The sequence below is a fragment of the Dermacentor silvarum genome, chromosome 1 (assembly GCF_013339745.2).
Source record: "Dermacentor silvarum isolate Dsil-2018 chromosome 1, BIME_Dsil_1.4, whole genome shotgun sequence".
NCBI classification, from domain to species: domain Eukaryota; kingdom Metazoa; phylum Arthropoda; class Arachnida; order Ixodida; family Ixodidae; genus Dermacentor; species Dermacentor silvarum.
The window spans coordinates 444573366-444587982 of record NC_051154.1 but is presented as its reverse complement, the minus strand read 5'-3'; the positions used below and the strand labels follow the sequence as shown (position 1 = coordinate 444587982).

The window sequence follows — 14617 nt, the reverse complement described above, 5'->3', positions numbered from 1 at the left end:
AGTTAAGGAGCGCACAAAGAGCGATGGAACGAAAAATGTTACGCCTAACATTAAGAGACAGAAAGAGAGCGGTGTGGATCGGAGAACAAATGGGGATAACCAATATTCTAGTTGACATTAAGCGAAAGAAATGGAGCTGGGCAGGACATGTAATGCGTAGGATGGATAACCGGTGAACCATTAGAGTTACAGAATGGATACCAAGAGAAGGGAAGCGCAGTCAAGGATGGCAGAAAACTAGGTGGGGTGATAAAGTTAGGCACTTTGCAGGCGTGAGCTGGAATCGGCTAGTGCAAGACAGGGGTAATTGAAGATCACAGGGAGAGGCCTTCGTCCTGCAGTGGACATAAATATAGGCTGATGATGATGATGATTTATCATGTGCGAGAACACAATTGATCACGTACACATTTATGTGTGTTCATTTTGTGTATCAGTGTGGGCTTGAGTCAAGGCTGAGGCATTCTGCTGCTAAGTACGAGATAGACAACTTGGTTTGTGGCTGACGGTGGTCAACATGAAACTGAGCCGAAACCCAACACTGTGACATTATCTTGTGGCCAACTCAAAACTATGGGGCTATAAATGCTAGTGGTTCAGATACAGCTAATGTGTTGATTTTGTATATTAAGTTTTACTTAGTTGGTTTGCTTTGTTAGTTGGCAGTGTTAGTTTGTCTCAGCGTGTGTCCTTCTTTGTCCCCCGCTGCAGTGTGTATTATACCTCTGGGCCCTAAAGATCTGCTACTCCAACACACTGTTCCTGCTACGTGGCAACCATGAGTGTAGGCACCTAACGGAGTACTTCACTTTCAAGACTGAGTGCAAGATAAAGTATTCAGAGCGTGTGTATGATGCCTGCATGGAGGCGTTTGACTGCCTGCCCTTGGCTGCCCTCATGAACCAACAGTTTCTCTGCGTCCACGGGGGGCTCTCTCCAGAGATCCACAACCTCGACGACATCAAGAAGGTGCGTGCTGGCATGCCGGTGTCAGTGATCTTTATCACTCTTGCCACTGGCCTGCCTGGAATGACATGAGGTGTGAGCTGATCATTCAGTTGTGTGGTCATCATTCAGGGGCACACCCTATGTTTGCAAGATGCAGAAATATTTGCAGATTTGCATGCCAGTGTGACACTGCACTGCTGCATGGCTGCCTGTGTGCAGAAACTGGTTGTGAATGTGAGTGAATGAAAATTTGTGCTACCATCTGTTGACAAACCTTATGCAAAGTTAGTTTACACTAAGTTCTAAACAATAGATTCACCTGTTAGGTTGCACACAAAACTTCAATGTCGTGCCATGTGTTGTAGCTATTGAAACTCGTGTTCAATGCAAGTGGCATTGCGTGTGTTTACGTTAGCTTCAACCCTCGCAATTTGGCAGCCACGCAACCTTTGCATGGCTAAATTGGTGTTCTGTGCTGATGTGCAGTGAAAATTTGTTGACCCACCACCAAATGTTTTCATTGCAGCTTTGCTTAGTTGTATGGTTGTGGTGGTGGAACGAGCAGATAGTGGCTGCTCTTTCTACCACCATGATAAGGCTATATATTTTCAGAAGTCTCGAGTCCTTAAGGCCAAAATTATGATACCACTGTGGCCTTTCTGTTTTTTGTGCATATTGATAGTGCAGCTTTTTCTTTATATGTGCGGGGTTGTATATTGTTTCCTATAACTCGGTCTCCTGCTGACAGCACATATACCATTCTCTGAGTGGTCACTATGCATGTGGTCACTATGGGCAATCTTAATTAACTTAATATAGGGGCAGCAGTAATTTTGTCTAACCCCACTGCATGGTGTGAAAAGTATTGCTCTGCTTGTATATTTGCAGCTGTTATGGAAGAGTTATGAGCAGGGTTTGGAGGAGCAGGAAAGTAAATGGCAATTTTGCTCTTGCCTTCCTGATGTAGCTGCATGCTTTGGTGGGGGGTCTGATAGTAGGTGGCTACCTTGCAAGCAGCGTTTCCCCGCCCCGTGTTTGTAAGTGCAGCATGGTGATAGTTGATCATGGAGGGCCAAATTTTTTTGGAACGGAGGAGAGACACATCACACTGACATGCTTGCACAAAAAGTATTTGGCATACAATTTTGTATAGAATACCACCTTTGAAGTGACAAGAACATTTTGCAGAGGCTGTGTACTCATTAGTGATGTTTACCTAGCCATCCATACTGAGGAGTATATCTTAGCAGTGAATGGAGGCTTCATTGCTGTGTCAGTTGCAGTTTTGTTTCACATACAGTCACTTATAACAATCCGAGATATAACGAATTATCGGTTATGACAACGACATTTCACTACATTTACGATTTTCTGACCCCGCTTATTGACACTGCATTCAGATATAACGAACATATTCAAAAGCGCTGTAGTGTTGCAACAAACACTTCAATCCCAGTCGCAGTAAAAGGAGGGCGTAGGCAAAGTTCCGAAGCACAGAAGTGTAGCCGAACTGGGCGCTCAGCAGCACACCTTCCACTCCCGTCCAACCACGACTAAGATGCGACTGCCAAGATGAGCAAGTGCCACGTGCAGATCTCAGAAGCTGTGAGAAAATCCACTCTTTCAGCTAATGCTGGGGTAACCATGCTTTCAAGGCATGTCTCCAGCATGCCGCAGTGCCATGCCGTACAGCCTACGACAGCGGCTTCCAAGGTAGCAATGACATGCGTGCCAGTGCTATCTCGGAGGCCACGACAGCGGCACTCTAGCTTTAGTGCTGTTCTTCATGTGGCACCGTGGGGGGGGGGTTCTCGGACGCAGAAAGCTCACCTCCTTTCGCAGACGCAACTCTTCTGTTAAAGAAACCTTTCCCACTTCAGGAAGCAATGCACTTACGAGCAAACGGCCTTGAATTGTGTGTGGCGAACAAATTTGAAATGGAAGAAATTTCACGATGATACCTTTATGTTCAATATGAACAGCTTAGCACATGCAGAGTGTCTCAGTGAAAGTCAAGTTTCATCTTGTGTTTTCGGGAACCCTAATATGGTGCAACATTGCCATTTCCCCGTGTGTTTCTGCATATTCTGTCTGTATTGTTGTACATAAAATGGAACTGAAGGCTCGTCTTGCACTCTGAGACATTAGTAAAGCATGCTGACGTAGTTTGCATATTCGCAACAGCAACAACGAAATGGCAGTGCACCCTCCACACTTGTTTGATGCTTTTTTTTTTTCTGTCTCATAGCGGCCAGGTGACAGTTGAAACTGTTCTGAAGACTGCTATCTAAGACGAGGGGGAACTTTGCTACAAGCTTTCTTGGGGAAAGAACATGACCTTATATTAGTTTATACTACGTATACCAGCTGTAAAGCATAGGAGGCCTATAGTCGACCATTGAATTCAGTTTGGTGATGGCTGACTTGATTTATTACAGCTATATTTTACCCATAACTACATCTTAACTAGGCTCATATTAGCAAAGTTATATTGTACTACAATTACTCAACTGTGTAATTGTTCTTTTGCTTGCAAGCCTGTTTTGAGGCCTAGGCCACATTTGCTAGCTTCCAAGTGCACCCTGAACTACACTAGTACAGTAGAACCCCACTGTTACGTTCCCGGGTGCTGCGTTTTCCCGGCTGTTACGTCGTTTTCGGCCTGTTTTTCGGCCTGTTTTCAGCTCCCATAGAACCCAATGCATTGGTAACCCCGCTGTTACGTCGCAACTGTGGGACCATTCCCGCATCATACGTTGCGAACTGCCACCACGCGCCGGCCCGAGCAGCCATTTTGACTTTTGATGTCACTTGGCTTGGTTGCTTGACGATGGCATTGGCCGCCCAAAGTGCCGGGAGTGACACTTATGACGTATTTTCGATTTCCGGCAGCAAAAGTATGGCCCTTGAGATCTGTATTTGCTATCTAAAGATGGTGTCTATGACGCGTTGCAGCCCTAAAATTGGTTTTGGCTCATAGATGGTCCGTATAAAGTCCAAGGGTGATAACGCCGTCGCCGCGCACTGTATGCTATATGTGCGAGTGCAAGCGTGCGAGGGGAGCTGATGACCGCGTCTAAATCTCGCACGCGAAAGAAAAGCAGGGAGGAAGCGCGCGCCTTCTTCTGTTGCGTTTGAGGCACTGGCGAGGGGGGAGGGATAGCGGGAAGCGTTGTGCCTACTGTAGTTGGGCTCTGGCATCAACTGCATACTGCACGGCGGCGCGCGGGCGGTATCTTGAAAGCGATCTACGTTGGGGCAGAGTCTACGCAGTGTATGTGCATCGGCGGCTCGTAGCTTTGTGCGTGCTGTGTGTTCTCGAGAAGGCGCTCAGTTTGCGTTGAAGCGATAGACAACAGCAGCAGCGGCGCTTAAATTTCTCATGCCAGCGTTTGACAGCGCGTGTCCGCGCTCATCGAGTGTGATGTGTTCATGTTTGCTTGTGGGCACTGACACCATGCTTGTTGATATAGTTAATAAGTGATTGTTTACAAGTTTATATGGACGATAAAACTACTATTCTTACTTTGTATAGCTGTGTAGTAATTTGCTATTGCAATCGATACTTCGGCTGTCGGGCGAAACTACGACTTTTTTTCACACGCAAGAATTTACATATTTTGTGCAGTTCAACACTACTCCCATTTCTCAATTTTCCCTGTTTCCCGGCTCTTACGTTATTTTTTGCGGTCCTGTGAAAAATGTATCAGCGGGGGTTCTACTGTACTAACTTCGTTCACAGCTGCTGCGGTAATACTGCAATATTTTTTAAATTGTAGTACCGTGTGTGATTTTTCAAAGGTAAATAACATGCCAATTAGTTTCTGTTTGGTAGCAATGGTGTTCTGATGGTAAGCTCGTTATAAGGCTCTGCTCTCGAATGCTACATTTTTATGTGGGGTGGAGAATAGGATGGTAAAATACGAAATTGCCGGTGCATTGAGGTTTTCCTGCGTGCTAGGAGAAACACAGGTGTTCTAACCAATCGACATTAACCTAGAGCCCTTCATACCAGCTTCCCTCTTAGCCAGATGGAGACTTGCAACCTAAAACTGGGATTATATCTTGCACATCATCTGTCCAGGCGAAGGCAAACAATTTTTTTACACTCAAGATTTACCAAGCAAAATGGTGACCAGAAAGCTCAGTGCAGAAGTACTCGCACATTTACTTTGAATAGCCACAGCTGTCAGTGTATTCTGGTCTGTGCCTGCCTGCCTTTACCAGATGCAGCTCATGTGTAGGTTGTCTGGCTCAGCCTTGTTGAGTCTAATGTGTCACCTCGTGGTGGACATTCACAACTGGTTTTTGGAAGACATCTGTTGTCCGCTTATTTCCTAATGGCTTTCCTGTAGACCACAGCTGCGCTTCGATTTTTGTATTCATGATGAGTTAGAAACTTCGCTGAACTGACAAATATTTAATGAGGCAACTTTCCATGCTCGGAGGAAAACATTGTTTATCATGCCTATGAGGTAAACTGTGCCTTCATTGGCTTTTTAAGAGACTTAAATGTTAATTTGCTTGATATAATGGCACGATTACTTCTCTCCATGGTACAGATGTTGTGCGGGGGGGACCCTTGTTATCATAACTGCACTTACGGTATACAGTTCTTATAGTAAGTAAATTCAAGTTTCTCGCCATGGAAGGCACAACAGACATTTTGTGGTAGTAAACAGCAAGGCTTGATAAATACTTTGTTGCCTACAAGGCAGCTGTCTGCATGATGCGGAAGATGTAGTCTGGTTGGCTTGCAGCTCTAGTCGGCAGTTATCTGTGTTTAGGTGTGAATAAGGTAAAGTTCCACTCTTAAGTGGCATGTTAATCCGTTGAAATCTCAGTTCACTGAACAAAACTGTGTACATTGTAGTTGTACAGGCACCACAGGTGTACATACTAAAATTGTGGCAAATCATGCAACCTATTGTGGCCCCTGCAGTGGTGCCCGTGTTAGCTTTGTCCTAAGAGGAACAGCATACTACTGAATTCATTCATTTTATGAATCAATGATGGAAGAAATACAAACACATGCCGTACCAATAGCCGAAGGCTAGTTAATATTGTGGGATAGTTCGGTGGCTAATGTGCTTGGCTCCCTCTTGCATATTGCTATAGGGACGCAATCTCGATTCCAAGTGGCACGGACAAGCAAAGTTGTTTTTCGCCATATCATGAGGGTCACGTTAAGGAAGCGACCCAACGTGACAACAGCAGGCATGGCATGATGATGCTATAACAGAAAGCATGGATGGATGGATACAGTGAATCCAGTTCTGAGCTCTTAATTGCTATTGCAGTAAAAGCGGGGAACATATTACATTGTGGCAGCTGGTACCATACCTTCACAGTGGTGGCAACAATCCTGCGTAATGTTTACATCGTTTTCTTTCTTATGAAAACTTTCGTCCTTGGTAAAAGTGCTTGTTTAGACACCTTGGGACACTAGACTACATTAGCTTGACATACTTCTTTAAAAAACATTAGTACTATCATTACTTAAGATGACATTCTAGTCAGTTATACTGATTGCTTCTTGACACTTCTAGCACTGTTATGGACAAATTTAGCCATTGTTTTAATGTACAAGGGACGTTCTGAAAGTAAGTTTTGTCTTTTTTTTTTTTTTTTGATAGAGAACATGGTACACTAGGTGAAACAATCACCATAAGAATCCACGCCCGTTGCTGGTTCAGTGACAGAAGGAGCGTCAGCGGAGGAGTAATGACGCATGCACAGAGCGCCGAAGAAGAGAATAGTAGCAGATCGGTGTGCCCGAGGTTATTCGAGTACAAATCACGAGGGCAGACAGATGTGTGCCGACAACGTAGTTGCCAGTGGAAGTGCGTACTGTTATTCGGTATGAATGGGCACGTAGGACTAGTGTGTCCGTCATCCATGAACGCCTGCAGATCGTGTATGGTGAAGAGGTTATGTCTCGTCAGATGGTTGGCCGCTGGGGTTGCATGTTCAGTGAAGGAAGGCACAGTGTGGAGGTTGAAGGTCGAAGTGGGCGTCCCTCCACATCCATGAATGAAAGCATTACTAGAGTAGAGGACAAGCCACACTCTCGGGATGTCACTTCCAAAACAAAGTTGAGGTGGAGCAGGCTGTGCAACAAATCCTTGCATCGTAGTGCACCGAGTTTTACTAGAGTGGTTTCTTCAAACTGATTGCATGCTACGACAAGTGTCTCAATGTCGGTGGCGACTATGTGGAAAAATAGTGCAAGGTGTATAGTTCATGATGCCATGATGTAATTTTTTTTGGCAATGAAGTTTCCATGTGAAAATAATTGACGAAACTTACTTTCGGAACGTCCCTCGTACGAGGAAATTTAGGTTGGCACACTACATTTTAATTCCAAGATACAGAATTTCAATAGACTGTTTAGATAAAATATTCCACTCCTTGTGGGCGGTTTTTGGACAAGTTGTGAAGCATATTTGAGCTTTTCTTGAGCGAGTGTGTGCTTATTTATTTCGAGTTTATCTGTTCACCCCAGTCTCTAGCATAGTGTGTGCATGCGTGTGTGTGTGTAACAATGATAGCTTTTAATTTGAACTTGGATGTAGCTTTTGACATTTGGGGAGTAGAATAGTGGTTTCAATACCTACATTAATATTTAAAATTTAGCTCACTGCAATACTTCATTGGGCGGTTGATTTAATGGGTACATATTCCAGATACAAGTAGTCTCTGGAGTTGATCCATTGCTCGTAGGGCGTGGGATGTATCATCTAGCATACGATCATGTTCACAAGATTTCGTGCGACTTTGGAGTCAAGTCAGCATGTACGGCCAGCAGTCTTACTAGCGCTGTGCCAAGATCACAGTGCCCGAAACACTGTCAGCCGTATACTTTGACACGTCTGATGCTGATTCATGTGAAATATTGCTATGATCGTATCTCGGAAAGTGATGGTTCAAGAATGCTGCCCTTGGACTTCGTTGGAAGTATGAGAAATGTGAAAACTAGTTTAGAGTTTTAAAGGTGTGTCTATATGACTGAATGCATGCCTCTTAAGCCTAACAGGACAGCATTTTGAGACCTTGAATGCTTCACTCTTTCTTTGCATGGATTTGTTTAACTTCTGTGGCATAAGTTTGAGCTCGTAACGGCAAAGTGCACGGGCCTTTCTGCTAGATTAATCTGATGATCCGCTAGTGTGCTGCCACCCTTGCTGCATCACCGTTGTGGCATTTTGGGGAAAGCGAAGTAATTCTAATCAGTTTGTGAATTCTAGTGGTGATTCTTGGCATTTCTGGCAAAGCGCAGTGTTGTGACCGCTGTGGTCATCGGCACAGCTTGGTACAGTCAACTTAAGTTAATTCGACCTTTACAGTACTGAGGAAATTGATCAAATTATCCAGCGGGTTGAATTAAAAGGTAGAAGAAAAAAAAATGTCAAAGCACGCCGCCAATTTCTTCGGCAGTATATTTGCCCGATTCTAAGATGCCTCCGAATTCGAACGTGCACCCACATTCTATCTGTTCAAAGCAGAAATGACAGTAGAGCTTCTAGACAACGTGGAAATCTAATGTGCACTAAATTTTCTCTAAAAAAATGTAGCATGCCTCTGACTCTTGCAATAAGAAAAAGATGAAACCAGCAAACTTTGCCTTCACTGAACAGAAATTTATTTATATCTAATGTCCATTGTCATCACTCTCAGACAGCACTTTTTCACTGTCTGTGAACCGTAACATGTCCTATGTATGGTCCATTGCGCATTTGATATTCTGGATAGTTTCCACAACAATCGCAAATAGTGATGATGGCCCACGCCTAGACTAACCGCTTTGCTAGTTTGTCCTGCGACGCATGCACTTCTCTGGAATGCCAAAAACGCGGCGCAAGCATAGCATGTAAAATTACTTATCTATTGAATGAGCTTTCGTAGTTGCACTGAAAGTGGCACGTCATCGTCATGTGAGCACATACTATATGAAAACTACTGTCGCCATGTTGTGATGACAATTGTAATGATGGTGGCTAGGCTAGGTTGGCAATGCAGTTTTGGTTTTGCATCCAATTGTACAGTGCAGGCAAATTTGCGGACCAATTTCACTTCCTGAAAAGAAAAAGGTGCTCGTTATAATCGGGTCATTGTGAGCTACCGTTTTCAATTGAAAATTCTCGTGGGCAGGCAGAGAGTAGGCATTTTTGGGAGGGAAATGACATGTGTTGGATGCATTCACTGTCCCCTAAACTCGGCTAAGGTGATAGGTGCCGCCGCTAAAGGGGTCGCTATTGGGATCACGATTGAGGTTGTGCGTGTGTGTGCTGATCAACCAAGTTGCAGTTATTCGGGGAAGGCCAATTTTAGGATTGAAATAATGAGTTTGTGGCCCATGTATGGCACCCATTGTATGGGCGCCGGTTGGCACCTTTGGATAGGATTAAATTAATCGACAATAGAATTAACGAAAGTCTACTATTGCTTCATAAGTTATCGCATTTGTCATGGAAATTAATATTTTGAAAGAACAAGTGGGGGGGCCTCTCCATTTGCGAAGCTTTCTCGACAAACGAGACATTTCATGGCATAAACAAACGGTACAAGATTTCTAGAAGGGTAATGTTAAGAATTCAAATTTTTTAATTGCTTTCTTGTCTTTTAAAATTTCTTGAAATGTGTAAAGATGAGCAATTTTTATAAAACGCGAATGTGCTGCATTACAAACACCATGCATCATCCCGGGGAAGAAAAGCTTGGGCTGAAGCATGTGCACGCTCGTTTCCCTCAACCCCCTCGTGACCTGGTACCCATATCAACTGCTTCCGTGCAGCTCGAATCTTAGATTGACTAAGAATTTCGCATGCGAGCGGCGTGATTCTACCACGCATATAGTTTCTATAAGCTGCCTGCGAATCTAATGTATTCTGACGCGGAGTGTGTCGCGGCTAAGACTATTGCCACTTCCTCCACAGCCAAGGTTTCCTCATTACGAACTCGAAGCCCGTTTACAACCTGCATTTGGTGCACCACCGAGATTGTCGATATCCCCTTTACAGGGCCCGCAGCGTCCATGAAGAAGGCTCCTTCTGTTCTTGAATAGCACTTGTTCATTGTCTTGTTCCTTGCAGCTCTTCTGGCTTGATGATGCTCCGGGTGCATGTTTTTAGGAAGCGGAAGCGTAAGCAAGGTGGAGGAAATGTCATGAAAAGGGAAAATCCTGATCCACCTGAATGTAGTATGAAGCTACGAAAGAAACCCATACGGGTTTCTCGGAAAGCTTCACAGTTTAGGAAATGTTCATCCTGGTCCAGGATCTCCTGCAATCCTGGACCAGGACAAATTTTTCCTCAACTGTGTAGCTTTCTTTCTGAGAAACCTGCATAGCTTCATGCTACATTTTGGTGGATGACAATTTTCCCTATTCATGACCCTGGAATGAGTACAGTACAATGTCTTTCAAGGAATACAGTCGAAAATGCACTTATAACAATATTCAGGTGCCATGAAAATCCCATTGTTATAACTGGGTTGCAGAGGAGAAAAACACTCAAACATTTCAATCAGACAGAAAGAAGTATAGTCGAACCCACTTACAGCATTGCTGGTTTTAACAATACTCAGGTGTAACAATGAGCAGCAGCCCCACCGTGTACTTTTGCATGTTTTCTATGGTAAAATAAACTGCTTACTACAATGTTCTCATGCCGCATTATTGGCTATAACAATTGAATGAAGCTACCGAGTGTAAAATCCAGAAAAAGAAAAAAAAAATGTAGCCTGGTATGGCACACCTTCCCACCTGCCTTTGTTCCGCACATCCTGCACGGCACGCCTTCGTCGCATCGTGGGCCTTGCGCGCTCCTCACACGTCTCGATCCCTTCCACCCCTCCGATACACGAGCCGACTGCGCCGTCGTTAAAAGGGATTCAAGGGAGACAGGAGAGGGGCGCATGAAGGAGGCATGCTACGAGTGTATGCGGCATAAAGGGTGGGATGTGGCGACAATGTGCAGCCCCCAGGCAAATACGGCGGCTCTTGTTTTTTTTTTTTTTTTCTTTATTCAAGGATTTTCCTTGTTTTCTTTTCTTTCGGCGCTCACGCCCAGTAGCGAGATTTAATTGTTAGAACTGATAACACTGCATGGGGGAGCATTGTAGTACCATATTTTCCAATATGAGTCGTACCCCCTTAAAATGGCAGTTCTTTCGAAGGAAAATAACATATATAAGTCGCACCAGTGTATAAGATGCACATGTTCGTTCTGTAAGCGATTTAAAAAAATTAGTAGCGTTTCACTTCGTGAATGCGGGTCCACGCGCAAGCGTATGAGTGCCATTCCTATATAATTGCAATAGCAATGATATGGGCACTCCAGGCGTACTTATGCTGTCGTAGTCGCCGTGATGTTCCGTATAAAATGCAAGACTGATAACATCGTCCCTGCGCGCTGTATGTGCGAGTGAAAGCGTGCGACGGTGAGCCGAATCGTGCACTAGGGAGGAAAGCGAGAAGGCAGCGCGTGAGGGATGAAGGGTGGCTTATACTCTGGTAGCAACTGCATAGTTTGCACAGCGGCATACGCCGTATCTTGAAAGCGATCTGCAGGTGTGACGACGTTGTGGTCGATCAGCCTGCCGCAGCTTGCGTGGCTGCTCCGTCCTTCTCGCGCGGTGCCCGGCAAGTCGATCACGAGAACTCGGTACCTCCATTGTGTGCACTTAACCTGTAGCAACTGCCAGAGAAAGTCAACCCAGAAAGCTATGGAGCTGTGCAGTACATTCTTGCTTGGCTTTCTACATCGTGCAGACCCTCAACTCTAAGGAGTGGTTGGTGGGTCTCTTTACCCAACACCATCTGTGTCCTTCTGGCCCACGTTCATCTCTCGGACTTGGATGTAAACTAGGCATCTGCTCTTCCTTCTCTCCCATTCCTTCCGATTTGGACTTGGGGTCTTTTTAAGACCAATAGTTTTCCACCTAGTGGTTGTCATCTATAGACTGCTGTCACTCGGATGTCAGGCCACCTCTTGAAATCAGTTGCAAAGTCAGCAAGGAGAAACTAGGGAGAGTTCAGCGGATCGTAGTACGGTTTGAGCCGGTCAATGTGTACAGTCTCTCGCCCGCGACGACGGAGATCATAAGATGGCGACACGGGTTCAACCACGTAATTAACTGGTGATGTTTGCGCAACCACTCGGTAGGGCCCGTGGTACTTGGGAAGGAGCTTCGATGAAAGGCCAGGAGCAGCAGCAGGCGGGACCCAAAGCCACACGAGGGAGTCGATGGCGGAAGGGTGAGGAGGTGGTTTGAGGTCATGACGCTGTTTTTGGCGACACTGTTGAGCAGACGTCAACGAACGGGCAAGTTGTCGGCATTTTTTGGCGGGCTGAGCGACCGTAGCAACAGGTGAGCAGTCAGCAGGGCCCGGCCGGTACGGGAGAACCGTATCAATGGTGCTGGAGGGCTGGCGGCCGTAAAGCAGAAGGAATGGTGAGAACCCGGTAGTGGCTTGGGAGGCAGTGTTATATGCGTATATGACGAAGGGAAGTACAAGATCCCAATTGGAGTGGTCTGACGCCACATACATTGATAGCATGTCACCAAGACATACCTGCCAACTGTTCCGAATTTTCCGTAAAATGTACGAATTTGGACCCGTCTTACGATTTTACGAATGTCGGCTAAATTTTAACGAAAAAGTGGTTATATTCGCGAAATTATTTTTTAAAATGCCTAATAAAGTCACACCGTTGCTGGTGGGTGGGGGCGCCACTTACATAGGGGCGCATAGAGATGGGGGTGTGTGCCGTAACCTTGATTGTCTGCAGAGTAAGGACATTTTTCGCTCTGGACGTTGCCTTCGTCATCGGGTCGTTGGACGACCCGATGACGGCCAGACGTCACTGGTTGTCGTTACTCTCAACATAGAGACCCACCTGTACGTGGGTCTCTATGATGACGGCGATTTCGGGTGGATGCGGCAGGCACAGTTTCCGTATCGGAGGCTGTGGCTTGTCGTCTCGCCTGTCACCTTCGCTAGGCTTTTTTCCCGAGTATGACCTGTTTTGTGGGCCTCACTTTTTTTTTGTGCGATGTGCTGCTGCATCGGGCGCAGTGCGACTCCGGTACTCAGGTGTTTCGTAGCCGTAGCGGCTGTGAAGTATGATTGCGTGCTCGAAGCCTCGTCAGTACTAGACTCCATCAGTACTTCCAAGTGTGATTGTGAAGTCGTACCCCACGGCAGAATTCTCGTGCTCCCCCCTCCCGGTCGCGAGTTTACGAATTTGAATGTCTTGAGGTTGGCAGGTATGCCAAGAGTTCTGTTGAATCGTTCTGTTAAGCCATTCATCTGTGGGTGATAAGCGGTAGTTGTGTGGTGAATAATTTGGCATTCCGATAGGAGTGATTGCAGCACGTCCGAGAGGAATACGCAACCCAGATCGCTCAGCAGTTCACGAGGTGCGCCATGGCGGAGAACAAAGTTGTGTAGAATGAACGAGGAGACGTTTTTTGCTGATGCGGCAGGTAAGGCAGCGGTTTCAGCATATCGTGTCAAATGATCTACGGCGACAACAATCCATCGGTTGCCAGCGCCAGTAGATGGAAGAGGTCCGTATAAATCAATGCCGACACGGTCAAATGGATGAGCTGGGTAGGGAAGTGGCTGGAGAAGTGCATAAGAATGGATAGTTGGGCGAGTTGGTACGGTAACATATTCTTGATATAAGCTCGAAGAAGATGCGCACGGTGGCGGAAGAAGTGGTGCTACGTCCTGTCTTCTTCCGCCACCGTCCGTGTCTTCTTCGCGCTTATATCAAGAATATGGAGAGGTGCGGTGGAGAGATGCGAGGCACATTTGCATCGCTGGCAGGCAATGCAGGAGCGTACGTATTTGCGGATGGTGTACATGCCGCGCCAATAGTAGCGTAGGCAAAGCCGTGTGTAGGTCTTCGACACTCCGCCGTGATCACACTGGGGGTCGGAGTGAAAAGCGGAGCATAAATCGTTTCGAAGGTGGCGGGGCATGACGAACAGCCATGTGCGGCCATCATTGTGGTAGTTGCGGCGGTATAAAAGTCCGTAGCGGATGGCGAAATGCTGGGCCTGTCGGCGTAACGCTCGAGTTGCCAAAGCCGCCGGAGGGTTGGACAAAATATCGAATATCATGACGATCCATGGGTCTTTTCGTTGCTCCGAGGCCATGTCCATGATGTCAAGTGGTGAGATATCATGACTGTCGGTAGAAGTACTGGCGTCTGAAGTAACTGGGAAGCACGAGAGGGCATCGGCGTCAGAGTGTCTGCGTCCAGAGCGATAGACGACACGGATGTCATATTCCTGGAGGCGGAGGGCCCATCGAGCGAGGCGACCCAACGGGTCTTTGAGGTTAGATAACCAGCAAAGAGCGTGATGATCCGTCACCACGTCAAAGGGTCGACCGTAGGGGTATGGGCGAAATTTTTGAAGTGCCCATACGATGGCCAGGCACTCATTTTCTTTTACTGTGTAATTGGCCTCAGGTTTGGTAAGGGCACGACTGGCATAAGCTACCACGTATTCGGCGTTAGTGTTCTTGCGTTTTGTGAGCACAGCACCAAGGCCCACACCACTGGCGTCAGTGTGAAGTTCTGTAGGTACGCTTGGGTCAAAATGGCGCAAGATTGGCGGAGACGTCGGTAGGCAGTGAAGAGTCGTAAACGCATCC

At 46.2% G+C, this 14617-nt stretch overlaps 1 protein-coding gene across 4 annotated transcripts in view; it reads left to right on the top strand.

The window, feature by feature from the left end:
- The window catches only part of LOC119437739 (serine/threonine-protein phosphatase 2B catalytic subunit 2-like), a 105826-nt gene that overhangs the window by 23419 nt on the left and 67790 nt on the right, over positions 1-14617 (top strand). For all 4 annotated transcript variants that reach the window (XM_037704707.2, XM_037704710.2, XM_037704709.2 and 1 more), the window contains exon 4: positions 712-969. In XM_037704707.2, the coding sequence (XP_037560635.1) occupies positions 712-969 (258 nt within the window). The remainder of the gene's footprint in view (positions 1-711; positions 970-14617) is intronic.